This window comes from Gekko japonicus, unplaced genomic scaffold, assembly GCF_001447785.1.
Source record: "Gekko japonicus isolate JY-2015 unplaced genomic scaffold, Gekko_japonicus_V1.1 scaffold1437, whole genome shotgun sequence".
In the NCBI taxonomy this organism is placed as follows: Eukaryota; Metazoa; Chordata; class Lepidosauria; order Squamata; family Gekkonidae; genus Gekko; species Gekko japonicus.
In genome coordinates, this window is record NW_015170324.1 from 68,432 (window position 1) to 83,692 (window position 15,261).

The window sequence follows — 15,261 nt, forward strand, 5'->3', positions numbered from 1 at the left end:
CTCTTTCAGATTCATTGAAACAGATTTCCTCAAATATTACATATAGATAGGGGGGTTAGTTGCGAGGAAGAGCTTATTAGAGTCAAGATGCCTAAGTAACACATTGGAGTAACACATTAGGTAAGTTGGTATACAGATACTAATGGAGTTAACAACTGATGTGGGAACTAAGTTTGGGTCCAGTGGCACCTTTAAGATCAACAAAGTTTGGTTTCTGTATATAAGTGAGAACTGAGTGACTTAGCATGTTTAGTGAGATAAGAAGCTTATATCTCTGTTAAGTACTGGGGGCTCCATTGTTCTGAGTGTTGTAATAATTTGTAATTCAGCAATCTCCCGCTCCTGTCTGTTTCTGAAGTTTCTTTGCGATAAAACAACTATTTTGAGGTCCCCCCATTGAGTGTCATTGGCACAATAGCGTTACATCACGTCTGGTGTTTTACTGTAGAGTTTCTGGCAATTGCTACACATTGTGACATCACTTTTGAAATTTTCCTGGAAGTGATGTAATTGTGCTGATGGCAAAAACCTCCCCCCCATGTCTCTGCCTCCCAATTACCACCAGTGACCAGCTTGCTGGCTGGCAACCCTACTTGTGGCACATGTTCCTGCTGTGTTATGTGGTGTGATGTACCTATGCAGCATGGTTGGGACTTTTTTGATCCAGCACCTTTCCTTTGACTATACTTATTCATTTTGCATAGCACAGTTGCATAACACTTAGCAATATAGGTGGGGCTGCAGCTAGAATAAATAAAATAAAGAGCCTGAGTTGAACTTCTTATCAGCCATGTCCTGTACTGTCATGTGGCTTATGCTGTTTGCCAGAAAAAAGGCTTTATTGCATGTGCTGAGAAATATTGTACAATGTAAAGAAATAATTAAAATAAGAAAGAACTTAGACAAAGCCTACCAGGTTACCATAAGCAGCCCAGGGACTGTGAAGCTATTTACTACCTGCTCTGTTGGTTTTGCTGCCTTATGCATAAAACTTTTCAGAGGAAATTCTGACAGCAAAATCAGTATGCAGTTAGATGGTTACTATTGCAGTAAGCAGCCTTCAAGGTTGGTTAGTGGCACTGCTCTTGGGCAGAGGGCTCTTGGACCTTGCTGATACTTTCCCTCCAGCAGTAAGGAGTTTACTATTGAGTAAGAGGTTTGATGCAAATATAATGCCGTCTGGTGGCCTAACTACAGTTAAGCAACAAGGAGCACGCTGCAGTTCCACATGCTTTTTTCCCCCTTTTCTTTTTCTTCCTACACTTACCATTTTGGCAACCTATTCCACTCCCCTCCCAGGGCTGTCTTTTCCCCTTCCCCCCCTTTACCCAAATAGGAAGTGTCCAGCAGCCCACTCTCAGCAGTAGTCACCTTCTGGGTTGTCCCCCCTCCCCCCGCGGTGCTTGATGATGCAATGGGCTCCACTTGGCAGCCTAAGTAGGTTACATAACCTTGAGTCTGCAGCCCCAGCTGTCAGCTGTCTGTGGCTTCCTCAGCCGAGGTGGATTGTGCCCGCAAATACAGGGCAGGTCTTGTTGCTGGGCATGTGGCTCAGTTTTAATTTAATGTGTGGGCTGCATCTTGTGCCAACAGTTTGATTAAATATTGATTCAACTCTTAATATTTGCAGTTAAATGTATGAATCGCTTGTGGTATTGTGAAGAAATATGGAAGTTCTGTCTGTGAAGTTTCGTTTTATGCTGGTTTATTCATACATACAAATCAACACTTGATACTAATACTAATACTTGATACTAATACTAATGTGTGTGAACCAGTAATTGGAGTGGCAAAATATCTGCTTTAAACCATATTTATGAACAATCTGTTTGTTTGGATTCCCAGGAAATTAAAGAACGAGTTACTGGAAGCAAAACGGAAAGGTGGACGGCGTTGCCAACAGGAGAGCAGTCGGATCTGCGTTCGCTGTCAAAAAAATCTGGGCTTAATTTTTGATAGAGGAGACCTGTGCCAAAAATGCAGACTTAGAGTGTGCAACAAATGTCGTGTTGTAGCGATTGATGGCAGCTGGAAATGCACTGTATGTGCTCAGATTGCGTAAGTTTTGTTCTTAGGCTTATTTTAATGGCAGACTCAATTTCTGGACCTGTTTGTTATGATGCCATTATTAGGTGATATTAAATATACTTTAAATGAGGGAGAATTTTTTTTAATGTCTTTGTGAATAAAGAGATGTATGGACTTCATCTGAGCTAAGTCTGAGTCTTGAAGTACAGGAAACAGAATACTAAAGCATTCGCATTGATAGCTCTTGTTGAAGGAAGACCATTTCTTGACCCCTAGTAGCTCTTCCCCACTCCCAGCCATTGCTGTTCTCTTCTCACTAAAGGAACTGGAGAACTGAGGTGCTCAAGCTTTTGGGGTGGAGAAGGCTAGAGTAGTGTAGTGGTGAGGGTGTTAGTCATCCAGGTTCAAATCTCCATGATTTGAGTCGGAGTAGTGTAGTGGTGAGGGTGTTAGTCTGGGATCTGGGACATCCAGGTTCAAATCTCCATGATTTGAGTCACACTTGCTGAGTGACTTTGGAGTCACATGTCCACAGCCTAACCAACCTCGCAGATTTTTTGTGAGAATAAAACAGAGGGAAGGAGAGCAATGTAAGCCTCTTTTGGATCTCATTGGAGAGAATGGTGGATTATAAAATGCAGTAAATAAATAAACAAATAAATAAGAATTTAAACTGTGCATGTACTCAGTGAAAGAAAAGCAATTGGGGAGGTTGGTCAGACGCAAGCAAACACTGACTATGGCTTAAAAGGCATCCAGGCAAATAAAAACTAACAAAATAATCTCTTAACCTAAATGTGAAACAGTTCCTAGTCCATTTGCAAGTTTCCTGATGTATTCTCTGGATCTTGTTACCTGAGAATCACACTTTATGCCTGAGGACACAACACCACTGCTAAGCCTTCAAGAAATAAGCTTGCTTGAGATCCTGGAAAAGATCACTTTTAGGCTAATGCCTCTCTTTGGATTCTGATTAGGCCCTTCTCCCCTGCTGAAGGTTTGTATGGTTCCAGTGAGGGACTGGACTCTTCCAGAAATGGTATAGGAAACCAAGAAAGTCTGAAAAAGAAAAAAGAAAACATAATGAATCTCTGGCATCCATGCCCACGATTCATTACAGCCCCATCAGTATTCATTAGTATATTTGGATGGGATGTGTGAAAGTAGACCTTGTAGTACAATCTTATTTAAAAACATGAAAAAGGTCAAAGCAATTTTAGAGCATATTGCTTAGCTCTCCCAGTGTTTTCTCAATAATAAATAATAATTTGCTTATTAGGTAGCACTCATGCATTTCAGTGTGCAGAATTAAAATTTTATTATGAAATCTTTACCAAGCAATGTATGTGGGGATTAAATATAACACAGCGAAAAATCTTGAAACGTCTTTTAATGCAATATAAAGAGAAAGAGGGAATGGAAAATACTAAGTACTTGATCAAGTAATTGGTCTCCATTTTACTCTGCATGAGAGAGAAATTTAAAATAAGCACTCCTCTTAATTAAGAGCAAGGATAATGTGTGCTCATCTTCATATAAAGCTTTCTTACTTTTAGGCCAGATTTTTTATTAGTGGGGAAATTATAAACTCTGGTTTACTATAAAGTTTATAAGGCATCTGAATGGGGTGTATATCACAATGATTAAAATCAATTAAGTAGCTTATGCCAGAGTTATGAAGATGGTGATATTATAGCTTCCACTATTAAGGAATTTGCCTTTATGTGATGGTTACTTTCAAATTAGTTTCTCTCTCTGAGAAACCCTTTCTATGCTGCTGGGGGAACCCATAAACAAAACCCTAGTGCATTGCAGAACATTCTGTGGAATGCTCTGAGGAGCACTGTCATTTTGACCAGGGTCCAGGTTGGACCTTTACAGTTTCACTGCTTCCCCACATGATCTGAGAGTGCAATCTACTTTCTAGAACAAATTCAATGTTCCTCTGAAGCTGCACATTACATTGGAATGTTAGTGGCAGACAAACACAATATTTCAGGATGATTTCCCACCATTATTGATCTTCACATTGAGGAGTCACAGGGCTTCTCAGTTTTGGTTAGCACTATGCTGTGGCATTCTAATGGCCAAATTAAACAGTGGTAACATATATAAGCTTGGGTCTGCTCCAGTCATGTGAGAAGAAGTGCATTTAAAGAGCAAAAAAGGGTAACGGAGTGTGCACACGCACATGCACACACTGTGACTTGGGTTGCCAGGTCCCCTCCGGCCACCAGTGGGGGATAGGGGTGTAGGGTTGTCAGATCCAGGTTGGGAAACTCCTGGAGATTTGGGAGTGGAGCCTGGGGAGGATACGGACCTTAGTAGGGCACAGTGCCTTTTAGTCCACCCTCCAAAGCATCCATTTTCTCCAGAGGAACTGATCTCTGTAGTCTGGAGATGAGCTGTAATTCCGGGGGATCCCCAGGTCCCACCTGGAGGCTGGCATTCCTCCTATGACTAATCTCCCCCACAGCCTGCCAACCAGATGTAAAAATCTCCCTCTTGGTCCTTACTCATATCCCACCTATGGACTCTTTTTGCTCTTGAAATTGGACCCTATCCCCTGTTTACTGTGAGATTGGGGCTGGTTCACCTCTAAGTAACTGTAAGTAGATAACACAGATGATAAACAGGCTACCACATGTTTCCTGTTCTATTTACTTTCCCTTTACAAATTTACATGTATACACTTTTTTTAGAAACAGGAAGTAGGTATACTATTGGTTGAGTGTCCTCCGAGATTATGGAAATGGAGGACCTGGTGTCTAGCTCCATCATGCCGGGAGCCAACTCGATCAATATAGTCACATTAATTTTATTGGGGGCGGGGCAGGAGAAAGTTCAGTACCAGTTGCTGCCAGACGGAGGTGGTGTTTGCTTCCATCGTGTGCGCCAGGGTTGCCGTTGGTCGTCTTCTGTTTCCCTTGGAGCGGCAGGCTCGGGTGATGTGGCCAACCTTTCTGCAGGTCCGACACATGGCGTTCTGGAAACGACAGGATCTCCACTCATGGGGATCCCCGCAGCTGGCGCATGGTGTTGATATGGTGCTTTCAATGGCGTGTCGTGGAACAGAGTGATGAGCATCACGCCGGGCTGGGCATGGTAGTTGCAGGACCTCCACTGTCGGGTGTGTCCAAGACTGAGGAGATGGCGGCCTGGTGCACTACTGTGGAATGGTGGTCGGCCTTCTAGTTGCCACCCTCCTGGGACTTCTCGAACGCTGCAGCTACTTGGAGTGCCTTTTGGAGATTTATGCCCTCTTGGCTGACAAGCTTGCGCTGGAGCTTCTCGTCCCTGAGGCCAAACACAAAATGGTCTAGGAGTGCTTCCTTGAGGTTCGTGTACTCACAATGGAGTGCCAGTTGACGCAGGGCGGCAACATAGTCAGAGGCCAATTCACTGGGCCTCGCTTCTCTTGAAGAAATTGAGGCGGTGAGCCAGTCGGGTGGGCTTGGGCGTGAAGTGGTTGGTGAGCGCCTTGATGAGGCTGTCGAAAGTGGCAAGTTTCAGCACGGTTGGTGCGATGAGGCCTTGTGCTAGCTCCAGGGTGGTGATCCTGCAAGAGCTGAGCAACAGAGCTGCCTTCATAGTAGCGTCATTGATGTCTTGGAACTCCACGAAGTACATTAGGCATTCCACCCAGGCATCCCATTTCTCTGGGTGAGTGGGGTTGAACTTAGGCAACAGTCCTGGAGCGGCAGCCATGGTCTCGGTTGCAATGCGATGTGTGTAGCACTGGAGCTTGATGTGGGGTGCAGTGCAGATGGTGCTGGGATGGCTCAACATGATCCCACCTTCGTCACCACTGTTAAATAGTGGGTTCCATGGATGAACGGACCCCTAGTAACAGTGATCAGCTCAACAAGGAGAAGGAAGACAAAATCCCAGGCAGAAGCCTGGTTTCTAAGCATGCAAAAAACCACACCCCCAAACCACACACACACTCCCAACAATAGGCTATTTACATTACATTGTTTCTCTATTGGTCCATTCTAGGATCCTAGCCAACTGTTATTTTGTGGACGCAAGCTCAACCCGACCCCAGGGCTAGTTTAGGGTTGACTCATCCTTAGTACATAACAGTTGTCATTATTAAGAAGCAATCTGAGGTCATGCTTTTCCCTTAAACAAATGAAAACTTTGTTTTTTAATCTTGTCAAACATCTCTCTCTGTAGTGTTAATTGTAACAGACAGTTGCCACATTTGATAAGAATGCATGATGCACATCTGGCTTTAGGCTACAGTTTGGATGGGATTAATGATGATTCAGAGGGCAATATATATCATTTATGTGATTTCAATGGACTCAGTTGCTGCAGCTGAACAGACAATTGTCTTTTCAGGTACAAGTACCCTGTACAGGTGAGAAACGCACACACACCCCGCCTTCTCTAAAGAAGCCACTAAACATGCTGATTTTCTTTCTCTTACAGTAAAATACATTATTAGCATCTAGCTTTATCATTTACCTTCTTGGCTGCCTGGTGTTTTTCCGAACAAATCCCTCATTGATAAGGAAGATGAGCAGGAAGGCTAGGTTTCATTGTAGCTTTCTGTGTGCTTATAAGTTATTCAAAGCAGCTTGTACCCTCAAATTCAAGGTCAAAGATTACAGTGAGGGGAGGAAAGAGAAAATGGATTATGGGGCTGAAAATTTGTTATCTGTACTCTGCAGATTTTGTTGCACATATTTTTGATGAATCTAGATATGCAAAATATTTTAAATACTGGGTGGGATTACTTGTGTGATCCAAGTTATTTACAAGAACTGTTAGTAATCAACTTAAAGTATGAAATTCTGTACACCTGGGACATCAATGAATTGAGACCATCTGCAGTTTTCAAAAAAAGGGCTTTTGTCTCAGTATCAGCTGAAATTGATTCCAGCTACAGCCTCAATAAGTACAGAAACAGTCAACAGAAAGGCACTATCATTCTCTTCAGGCATCACTTTACCCACTTTACCCACGGAACATGCCTTGGATTGAGGGTGGCCAGTTATCCAATTCACCTTCTATGAAGCAGGGCAGGCCTTGCACAGTCCTGCTCACTGTGGAAATAATGGTTTCAAATTAATGTCACTGCAGGGGTTAGTAGTTGATCCTCTGTGCTGAATCTTTGTGCATCATTCATTAGTTTTGCAGCAGACATGCACAATGCTTTGCTGTTAGTGATAACTATAAATCTGCCTGGGGTTTTGTATAATCAAGTAACTGAAAGGGAAAAAAATTGTTCTAAATAAATTGAGGATCTCTGCCCCAGGACTACGGGCTCAAAACCAAGAGAACAATAGGTTCTTTGGAAGTCTGTGTCATGAAAAAGGAATATGCTGTATTTGGGTTGTCTGACCTCTGCTGGGAGTGGGGCAACCCCCGCTTTTGTGAGGTGCTTCCCCGTCGCTGGTCAGCTGGCCGGTGGGGGGAATCCTGCCCCCAACTGGCCCGAAGGCGATGTGATGATGGCACCTGGAAGTGACGTCATCACATTGCTGACATTGTGCTGCAGTGCTCTAGTTTTGGGCAAAACGCTGGTAAAATTGGCTACAAATCATAGAGTTTTGCCCAAAAACTAGTGTCCCCCCCCCCCCCATGTTGGCGATGTCATGATATCACTTCCAGGTGATGTCATTGCTCCACACACGCTTTGCAAATGTGGCAAAAGATCCCGGAGAGTATCAGGGATCCCCCCCCCCCCAGCCAGCTGCCAGGTAGGACTTGGCAACCCTATATCTTATTCTGTTTTCTGGCAGTGGGCTTTATTTATATTTAATGTAAGCTTCATAACAGTGTGATTCACTGCTTTTAAAGCTCTACGCAGCTTGAGGCCAACATACATTAAGCGACTGCCTTCTCTCATATAAGCCTACCCATCCACTCTGGTCATCTTCAAAGGCCCTGCTTCAGTTGCCCCCACCATCTGAGTTTAGATGAGTGGCAATGCAAGAAAGGGTTTTATTGGTGTAGAGCCAAAACATTGGATCTCCTCCTCACATCTGTCTCCCTCAGCAGTGAGTGAAGACTTTTTTTGTTCTGTTTGGCATACCCCAAATAACTGTTACTGCCTCTCCTCCCTGGTTGTGGTGCATGTTTATATGTTTTATTGAATTGTTTGTATTATATGTTTTATTGAATTGTTTAAATACTTTATATACCCTTGTATTTTAAATGCTACTTTTAATGTCTTGATGTTTTAATGCTGAAATGTTTTAATGCTTTGATGTTCTCTATACTGAAGATCCTATTTGGGTGGAAAGGCAGCATAGAAATTTTTTTAAATAAATGAATGAATTCAGCAAGATATACACTACATATTAGTTGTTAGTCAGTGTTTCATCTAAATGATACAGGAGTTAGGCCTGAAAAGGATAAGCTGGAAACACATAAGTGTGTTGTATTTGAACTGTCCGGGTTTTCACTTGGAATTTCCAGATGACTTTTGTAAATAAATATTTATTTTCATAGCAATATTGTTTTTTAAAAATTGAATGTCTGTGCCTTTATTGGAACACTAAAGTACACTCCTGAGAACATTTGGCAAGATATCACCAAGAAGAAGTGAAATTCTGAATAATGGAACTGTTTACTTGGCATTTGGCTGAGCAGCAGACCTTCCAGTTATAACTGAAACTGCCTCCTTCTGAGAATTGGCAGCACAATGCTAGGCACCCTTTCTATGCCCAGGGGTCATTTAGTAGAAAAAGAGCTAGGGGAACTCATTAGCATAACTCATTAGCATATGCCACACCCCCTGACATCAGGGGCCCGGCAGTGGACCTGCAAGGCTGGTGGGAGTGCGAGGAAGCCCCGCCAAGGCCCTCCCTGGCCCCAGGCAGGCAGGGGTGGGTAGAGGCGGGGAGGAAGCAACTTACCCTCCCTCTTCTCCTGCCTCCTCCTGGCTGAATGAGGGCTGGAAGCAGGGCGGCCGGAAGCAGGGGGCGGGGCTTCATCGTGTGCCTCGCCCCCCGCACCTCACCCAGAGGAACTGCGAACCCCCACGATCCCCCCGAATCGACCTCTGCCTATGCCAGTTGCCTTCAGTGGACTTAGAAAAGTGTGACTGTTTTGGATTGCACTGCAAGTGGCTTGCCGCCTTTCTATAAAGGTTGTCCTGCATATCCTGTTATCCTCCCAGGATAGCAACATCCTAGAGATTTATAGATTTGACAAAGTTCTTTTGTTAGAAACTTTAGTCAGAAATCTAATTTAAGCATCTCTTGTCAAGAGAAAAAGATAGTTGCTCCATAGTAAAATAATTTTTTACAAACATTGATTCGATTGATATTTTCTTTTGTCCAGCTTCAAACATGGAAGAAATAAATAGGAAGAGTGAGTGGAGGCATTCGTTAGTGTTACGTTTGCCACATTTGCTTTTGAACCCCTGGCTTCCTTTGTATATCTTTTCGCTTCAGCTAATGCACTGTATATAATTAATACTAATGTTTCGACCTGAACAAGAATGTTCCCATGTCACCTGGCTATCAGTTGGGTCAACCATATTTGTGAATCCTGTTTGAGGGATCATTTCAGTTCATCAGAGCTGATCCATTTGGTGTGCCAATATTACAGGTTCTACTTTGTGCTAATATTTTAATGTATGCTTGAATAGATGGTCACATAGAACAGCTTGCAACATCCCCCCCCCTTTCTGTTCTTATACAGGCACCTTCGGATAGTAACTGGTGAATGGTTTTTTGAAGAGAGAGCAAAGCGTTTCAAACAGTCCAGCTTCCTTGGTACTGATGTCATCAGACGGTCCATCGTACGCAAAGGCCCTGGTAAAAATAAAAATAGAAAAAGGGGGTTGTTATCCTTAAATCTGCATGTCTAAAGCCTTACTGTTGTCCTAATGTGCCCCCTCACCCAGTTAATCCAGGGGATTGGGCTGGGTAGTCACCAGTACGCTGATGACACCCAGCTGTATCTGTTAATGGATGACCAGGTGGACTCTGCGCTGGATATTTTGGCTGGGGCTTTAGAGGCTGTGGCTGACTGGTTACAACAGAGTCAGTTGAAACTTAATCCAGCGAAGACGGCAGTCCTATTTCTGAGCTGTGGGGGGGATGGGTTCGGGAATCCAACTCCCAGCCCTTGCTGGGGCACCGTTGACACTGGTGCCAATGGTGAGGAGATTGGGGGTGATTCTGTATGTCACCCTTTCTGTGGAGGCCGAGGTCACTAATGTTGCCAGATCAGCCTTCTACCATCTTCAGCTGGACAGGCAACTGGTTCCCAACCTTTCCTCCCGTGATTTGCCGACAGTGATCCATGCAATGGTCACTTCCAGGCTTGATTTCTGCAACTCAGTCTACATAGGCCTACCCTTGAACCTGACTTGGAAGCTTCAGTGAGTACAAAATGCAGCCATATTCCTGATGACTGAAACATCTGTGCAGGCACACATTCAGTTGGTGTTGCGCCAACTGCACTGGTTGCCAGTTGATTACCAAGTCCAGGTTCAAGATTATGGTATTAACCTTTAAGGCCTTACATGGCCAGGAACCAGCATATCTGGCGGCACCGTCTCTCTCCATATGTGCCCCAAAGAGCCTTGCGCTCTTCTGACTAGCACTGTTTAGTAGTCCCTGGTCTGAAAGACGACTGTCTCACTTTGACCATGGCGCCAGGTCCTTTTCAGCCCTGGCCCTGGCCTAGTGGGACATGCTCCCAACTGAGGTAAGGACCCCGCGGGATCTATTGCAATTCTGCAAGGCCTGCAAAACAGAGCTGTTCCACCAGGCCTTTGGTTGAGGCAGCAAACGTCAAAGAACATTAGTCTCCCCTGCCTCAACTGCCTCAATTACTCCATGGTGCTATTCATATTTATTGGCGCCAGGAGTGGTTGAGTTATTCCATCAGAACGATCCACTGCCTTTCCCTGGCATTAACTCAGTGTACGCTGAAATGTAATTAACTGCCGAGCTGCCAGTTAGGTATTTTAAATTAGTAATTTATATTTTAACTTTGTTGGTATTTATGTTTTGAATGTATATTTTATGGAACTGTCTAATTGTTTGACATGATGTAAGTCGCTCTGAGCCTGTTTGCGGGGTAGGATGGGAAGTAAATCTCAATCAATCAATCAATAATAGTTGGTTTTAGTTTTACTACTGCATATTAAACTAGCATATGCCAACTGTTTTTCAAAACTTTTTTAAAATTAGTATGCTTTATGTTTTATATGGCATTCTGCGTGATATTCCATCCAGAGATGTCATCAGCAATTGTTCCAAACTACTCACTGGATTCATTTGCCGAGACTTTAAAAATGTTTCTATCAGTTGCACTCCTATGCCTATATTTTATGCTATTTTGTTTTTGTTTTGTTTTTAATTTTATGTTTTTCTCCTGAACATCTCTCCTAAAGTCCAATTGAACTTACTGAAACACATAAACCTGGGCATCAGATTATAGGCATACATTGCAATGCAGCAGTGTTAGTATACATGAAGTTATGTCCCAGCAGGGGATTTCATGTGCTTGTTTATTGTCAAGAACACTACATGAATATGAAGAATTTTGCCTTTTAAAAGACAGTATTCCCACCCCTACGCAGGGTACCCAGTCCTTGCAGATTCATGAATATTAGAATGGCAATTCAGTGATTTCTATTTAAAATGTATATAGTACATAACTATGTCAGAGCCACATGATGTACAGGTTTCTTGTAGAAGTTGCTGGCATAAATCATGAATAATGACAGACAGACAAGCCTTTATATATAATTCCAACATGCCCCCAGCGTGCAGATATCTAAATCTACACATCGGGGGCACCTGGGGGGCAGGGAGATTTTCCTGCACATTTGAGGCAATCCCCAGATGTGCAAAAAAATCTAAAAAGTTGAAAAAAGTATACGGGGGATATTTAAATCCCCCCAAAAGTAAAACAGCCTTCCCTGCACATGCGCAGAGAAAGCACTTACCAACAGGAACTTTGGCTGCTGGCGGCGGTGGCGTGGGAAGAGAAGCCTTGGCAGCTGGTGGCTGGGAGCCGCGGCCATTGCTGGAGGGGCCATTGCTGTCGTTGCTGCTGGTGGGGTATTAAAACACATAAGATAAACATGAGCATCATAAAAAGAAAATGTCACACATTTTTAAAGCCATCTCCAGGTAGTCAAAAGCACTGCCTCTTCCCCTGCTGTGCAGCCTACCAGTTGAGATCTGCCTCGCAACTTGAGTCATAAGCCCTGCTCTCTGCGCCTCCGCCTTCAGAGGCAACATGGGTGGCAACCAGAGACAGGCCTGTTTCAGGAGTGGCACCTCTCTTGTGGAATGCCCTTCTCCTTGAGGCTCACCGGGTCCCTACATTGCCTTTTAGGCGCTAGGCCAAAATGTTTCTGTTCACCCAGGCTTTTAATTATAGGGCTTATTTTTTAACACTATTTTAGACCGGAAACTTTTATTTTAAGCTGTCTGTGGTCTGTTTATATACTAGGCTGGGTCGTCCCCCCCCCCCAAATTCTGGTTCCACAGGGCCTGCAAGACGGAGCTCTTCCGCCGGGCATTTGGTTGATGCAGTGAACGTCCCCCTCTCCCTCCAGCTTCTCTGGCCCAGCTTTCTCCAGCCAATTGTCCATCAATGGCCTGATTCTGATCGGTCATCTGATGACCTCTATAGTTGCACGGTATTTTATTATATTTTATGTGTAAATTGTTATTTTAATACTATTTTAATTGTATTATTTAACTGCTGTACACTGCCCTGAGCTCATTGGGGAGGGCAGTATATAAATCTAAAAAAATAATAAAAATAAATAATAAATAAATCTGGCCAAGGAGATGGCTCTGTGCAAATTTGGAGCTATGAGTAGAGGTATACAGCTGGAAGGTTTGCATTTGGAACAATCTCTAAGTTTAAGAGAGAACAGGTTTGGTTACCCAAGCTATAGAGAGTTTGCAACCCTGAACCCAATAAACTAGATTTTATTTTTGAACATCATTAATGATGCAAGGTGGAGTTGTCATAGCACATGGTGACAGTGCTGCACATATTTTAATACAAATCTTCAGTTTAGTTTTATCAATAGAGATCTCTTTTACAACAAAAACTATAATTAGTTTAGATACTTTTTGTACAAATGTATTATGCGAATAATGATTCTATGGAATGCGATCAATCTTGGGCATGTGTTTACTTATATGTATTGAAGAAGAAGAAGAGGAGAAGAGATTGGATTTATACCCTGCCCTTCACTTGGAGTCTCAGAGCGGCTTACAAACGCCTTTCCCTTCCCCTCCCCACAACAGGCACCCTGTGAGGTGGGTGGGGCTGAGAGAACTCTGACACAAACTGCTCTGTTTCAAGGACAGCTGTGCCAGAGCTTGTGACTGACCCAAGGTCACATCAGCAGGTGCAAGTGGAGGAGTGGGGAATCAAACTCGGTTCTCCCAGATTAGAGTCCGCACTTAACCACTACACCAAACTGGCTCTACACTACACCAAAGTTAATTCTTCTGACTGGATTCTAAAAATATTTCCACACTTATAAGATTTTCTTTTATTTTGGTGACTAACACAAAAATTAAATTCAAATGTCCAACTAAGGTATGAACCACAGAGAAAACATTTATGTAAAATTCCTTCATTTAAGAACAGGATAAGTTTGATGGTGAATGCAATTACAGGCTAACTAGTGAACTGAACCAATATGTTGAGATCTCTGTCTTATGATATTGTTGCTGCTGGCCACTGTGTAATGTATATAAAGAAATGTGTGTGTATATATGGGGGAACCATTGTTTGGTCATGGAATGCACACTGTATATGTAGAAAATTCCAGGTTCAGTTCCCTGCAGCTCCCTTTAAAGGGTTTGCTGGTTACAGGACTGAGATTTCCTTGCCTTGGAGGCCTGATCCCAGTCAGTATTGGGTTTCATGCATCAGTGGTCTGGGGCGGTAAAAGGAAGCAGCTTAAAATGCACATGTGGCATAAGCTTTGCCATTGCATGCTTTGCCAGCAGGTCCCAGAAACTGCAGTAGTGGTGTTGGGATTTACTGCATGATGAGGCTGATCATGCAGCAATCGCACAAAGCTCCTATCACTGGGAAGTGGCTTTTAATAGCAATTGGACTCCCTGCCTGACATATATGAAATAGACTTCACTGAATATGTGAATTCAAATATGTGAATTCTCACTGCTGTTGCAACTTCTAGACCAGGGGTGTCGAACTCATTTGTTACAAGGGCTGGATCTGACATAAATGAGACCTTGTTGGGCCGGGCCATGCGTGTCATAAAATGTAATGCCAGGTAGCAGAGATATAAACTTCATAAAAGATACAAACACAATTAAAGATACTAATTTGTTTACTTAAAATACAAATATGCTTAAAACCCCAGTGATATTTTGTTTATTTAACAGCCTTTGATAACTGACTCCTCTCAAACCTCCCCCCAAAAAAATGCCTGTCTAAAATGGAAAGGGTTGGAAATAGTGGAGTTTGGCAATGTAATTTTTAAAATAAAACTGCAAGAAAAAGCACAAGGAACACAGCAGAAACTGAAAATATAAACTAAACATATAAAATGCTCTGAGCCTTGGAACGTAAAATGGCTGGGCACTGCAAGCTTCTCCCCTCCCCCCGAGGTCTACTCAGAGTAGCAGTGGCTCTCCAGTGTAATGTCCCCCTTTGGCTGTGGGTTCCCAGGTTAGAGTACTCACTGAGGCCCCTGTTCTCAGGTCCATTCAGCAGAGACAAGCTGGCTCAAAACATCAACCCTGTATTTGCAAGGAGACAACTCCAGCAAGCAATACCTATACCAGGGGTGGCCAGACTTGCGTAATGTAAGAGCCACATGGAATAAACATCAGATGTCTGAGAGCCCCGAGATATGAACAAATATTGCACACATGTTTTTATTGAAAAATATGCAAATTTGCTTTTTATTAACATTAAATGAAACTGCGAAAAATAAAAACAAAAGGGGGTAAAAACAGATATTGATAATGATATTTATTTGTCCAATGAGATTTAATTGTTTGCTAATGATATTTGTTTAAGAGGTGGAAAGAAAGCAAATGGATGGGAGAGGGAGGAAGGAAGGGGGAAAGAGAGAGAGGTGAAAAGAAAGCAAATAAATGGGGTGAGAGGGAGGAAGGGAGAGGTGGAAAGAAAGCAACTTTAATTTTAAATTTCTCCAGCCCCTCCACGCCTCCACACCAGCTGGCTTGGCTTGGAGAAGGGATTTAAAGAGACAAATGCCATCTCCAAGCTGGGGGGGGGGGCGTT

At 43.2% G+C, this 15,261-nt stretch overlaps 1 protein-coding gene across 1 annotated transcript in view; it reads left to right on the forward strand.

Annotated features, from left to right (window-relative positions):
• SYTL5 (synaptotagmin like 5) overlaps positions 1-15,261 on the forward strand; it is a 77,107-nt gene that overhangs the window by 11,077 nt on the left and 50,769 nt on the right. The window contains exons 2-3 of the mRNA XM_015418101.1: positions 1,846-2,058; positions 9,691-9,806. Of these exons, the coding sequence (XP_015273587.1) occupies positions 1,846-2,058; positions 9,691-9,806 (329 nt within the window). The remainder of the gene's footprint in view (positions 1-1,845; positions 2,059-9,690; positions 9,807-15,261) is intronic.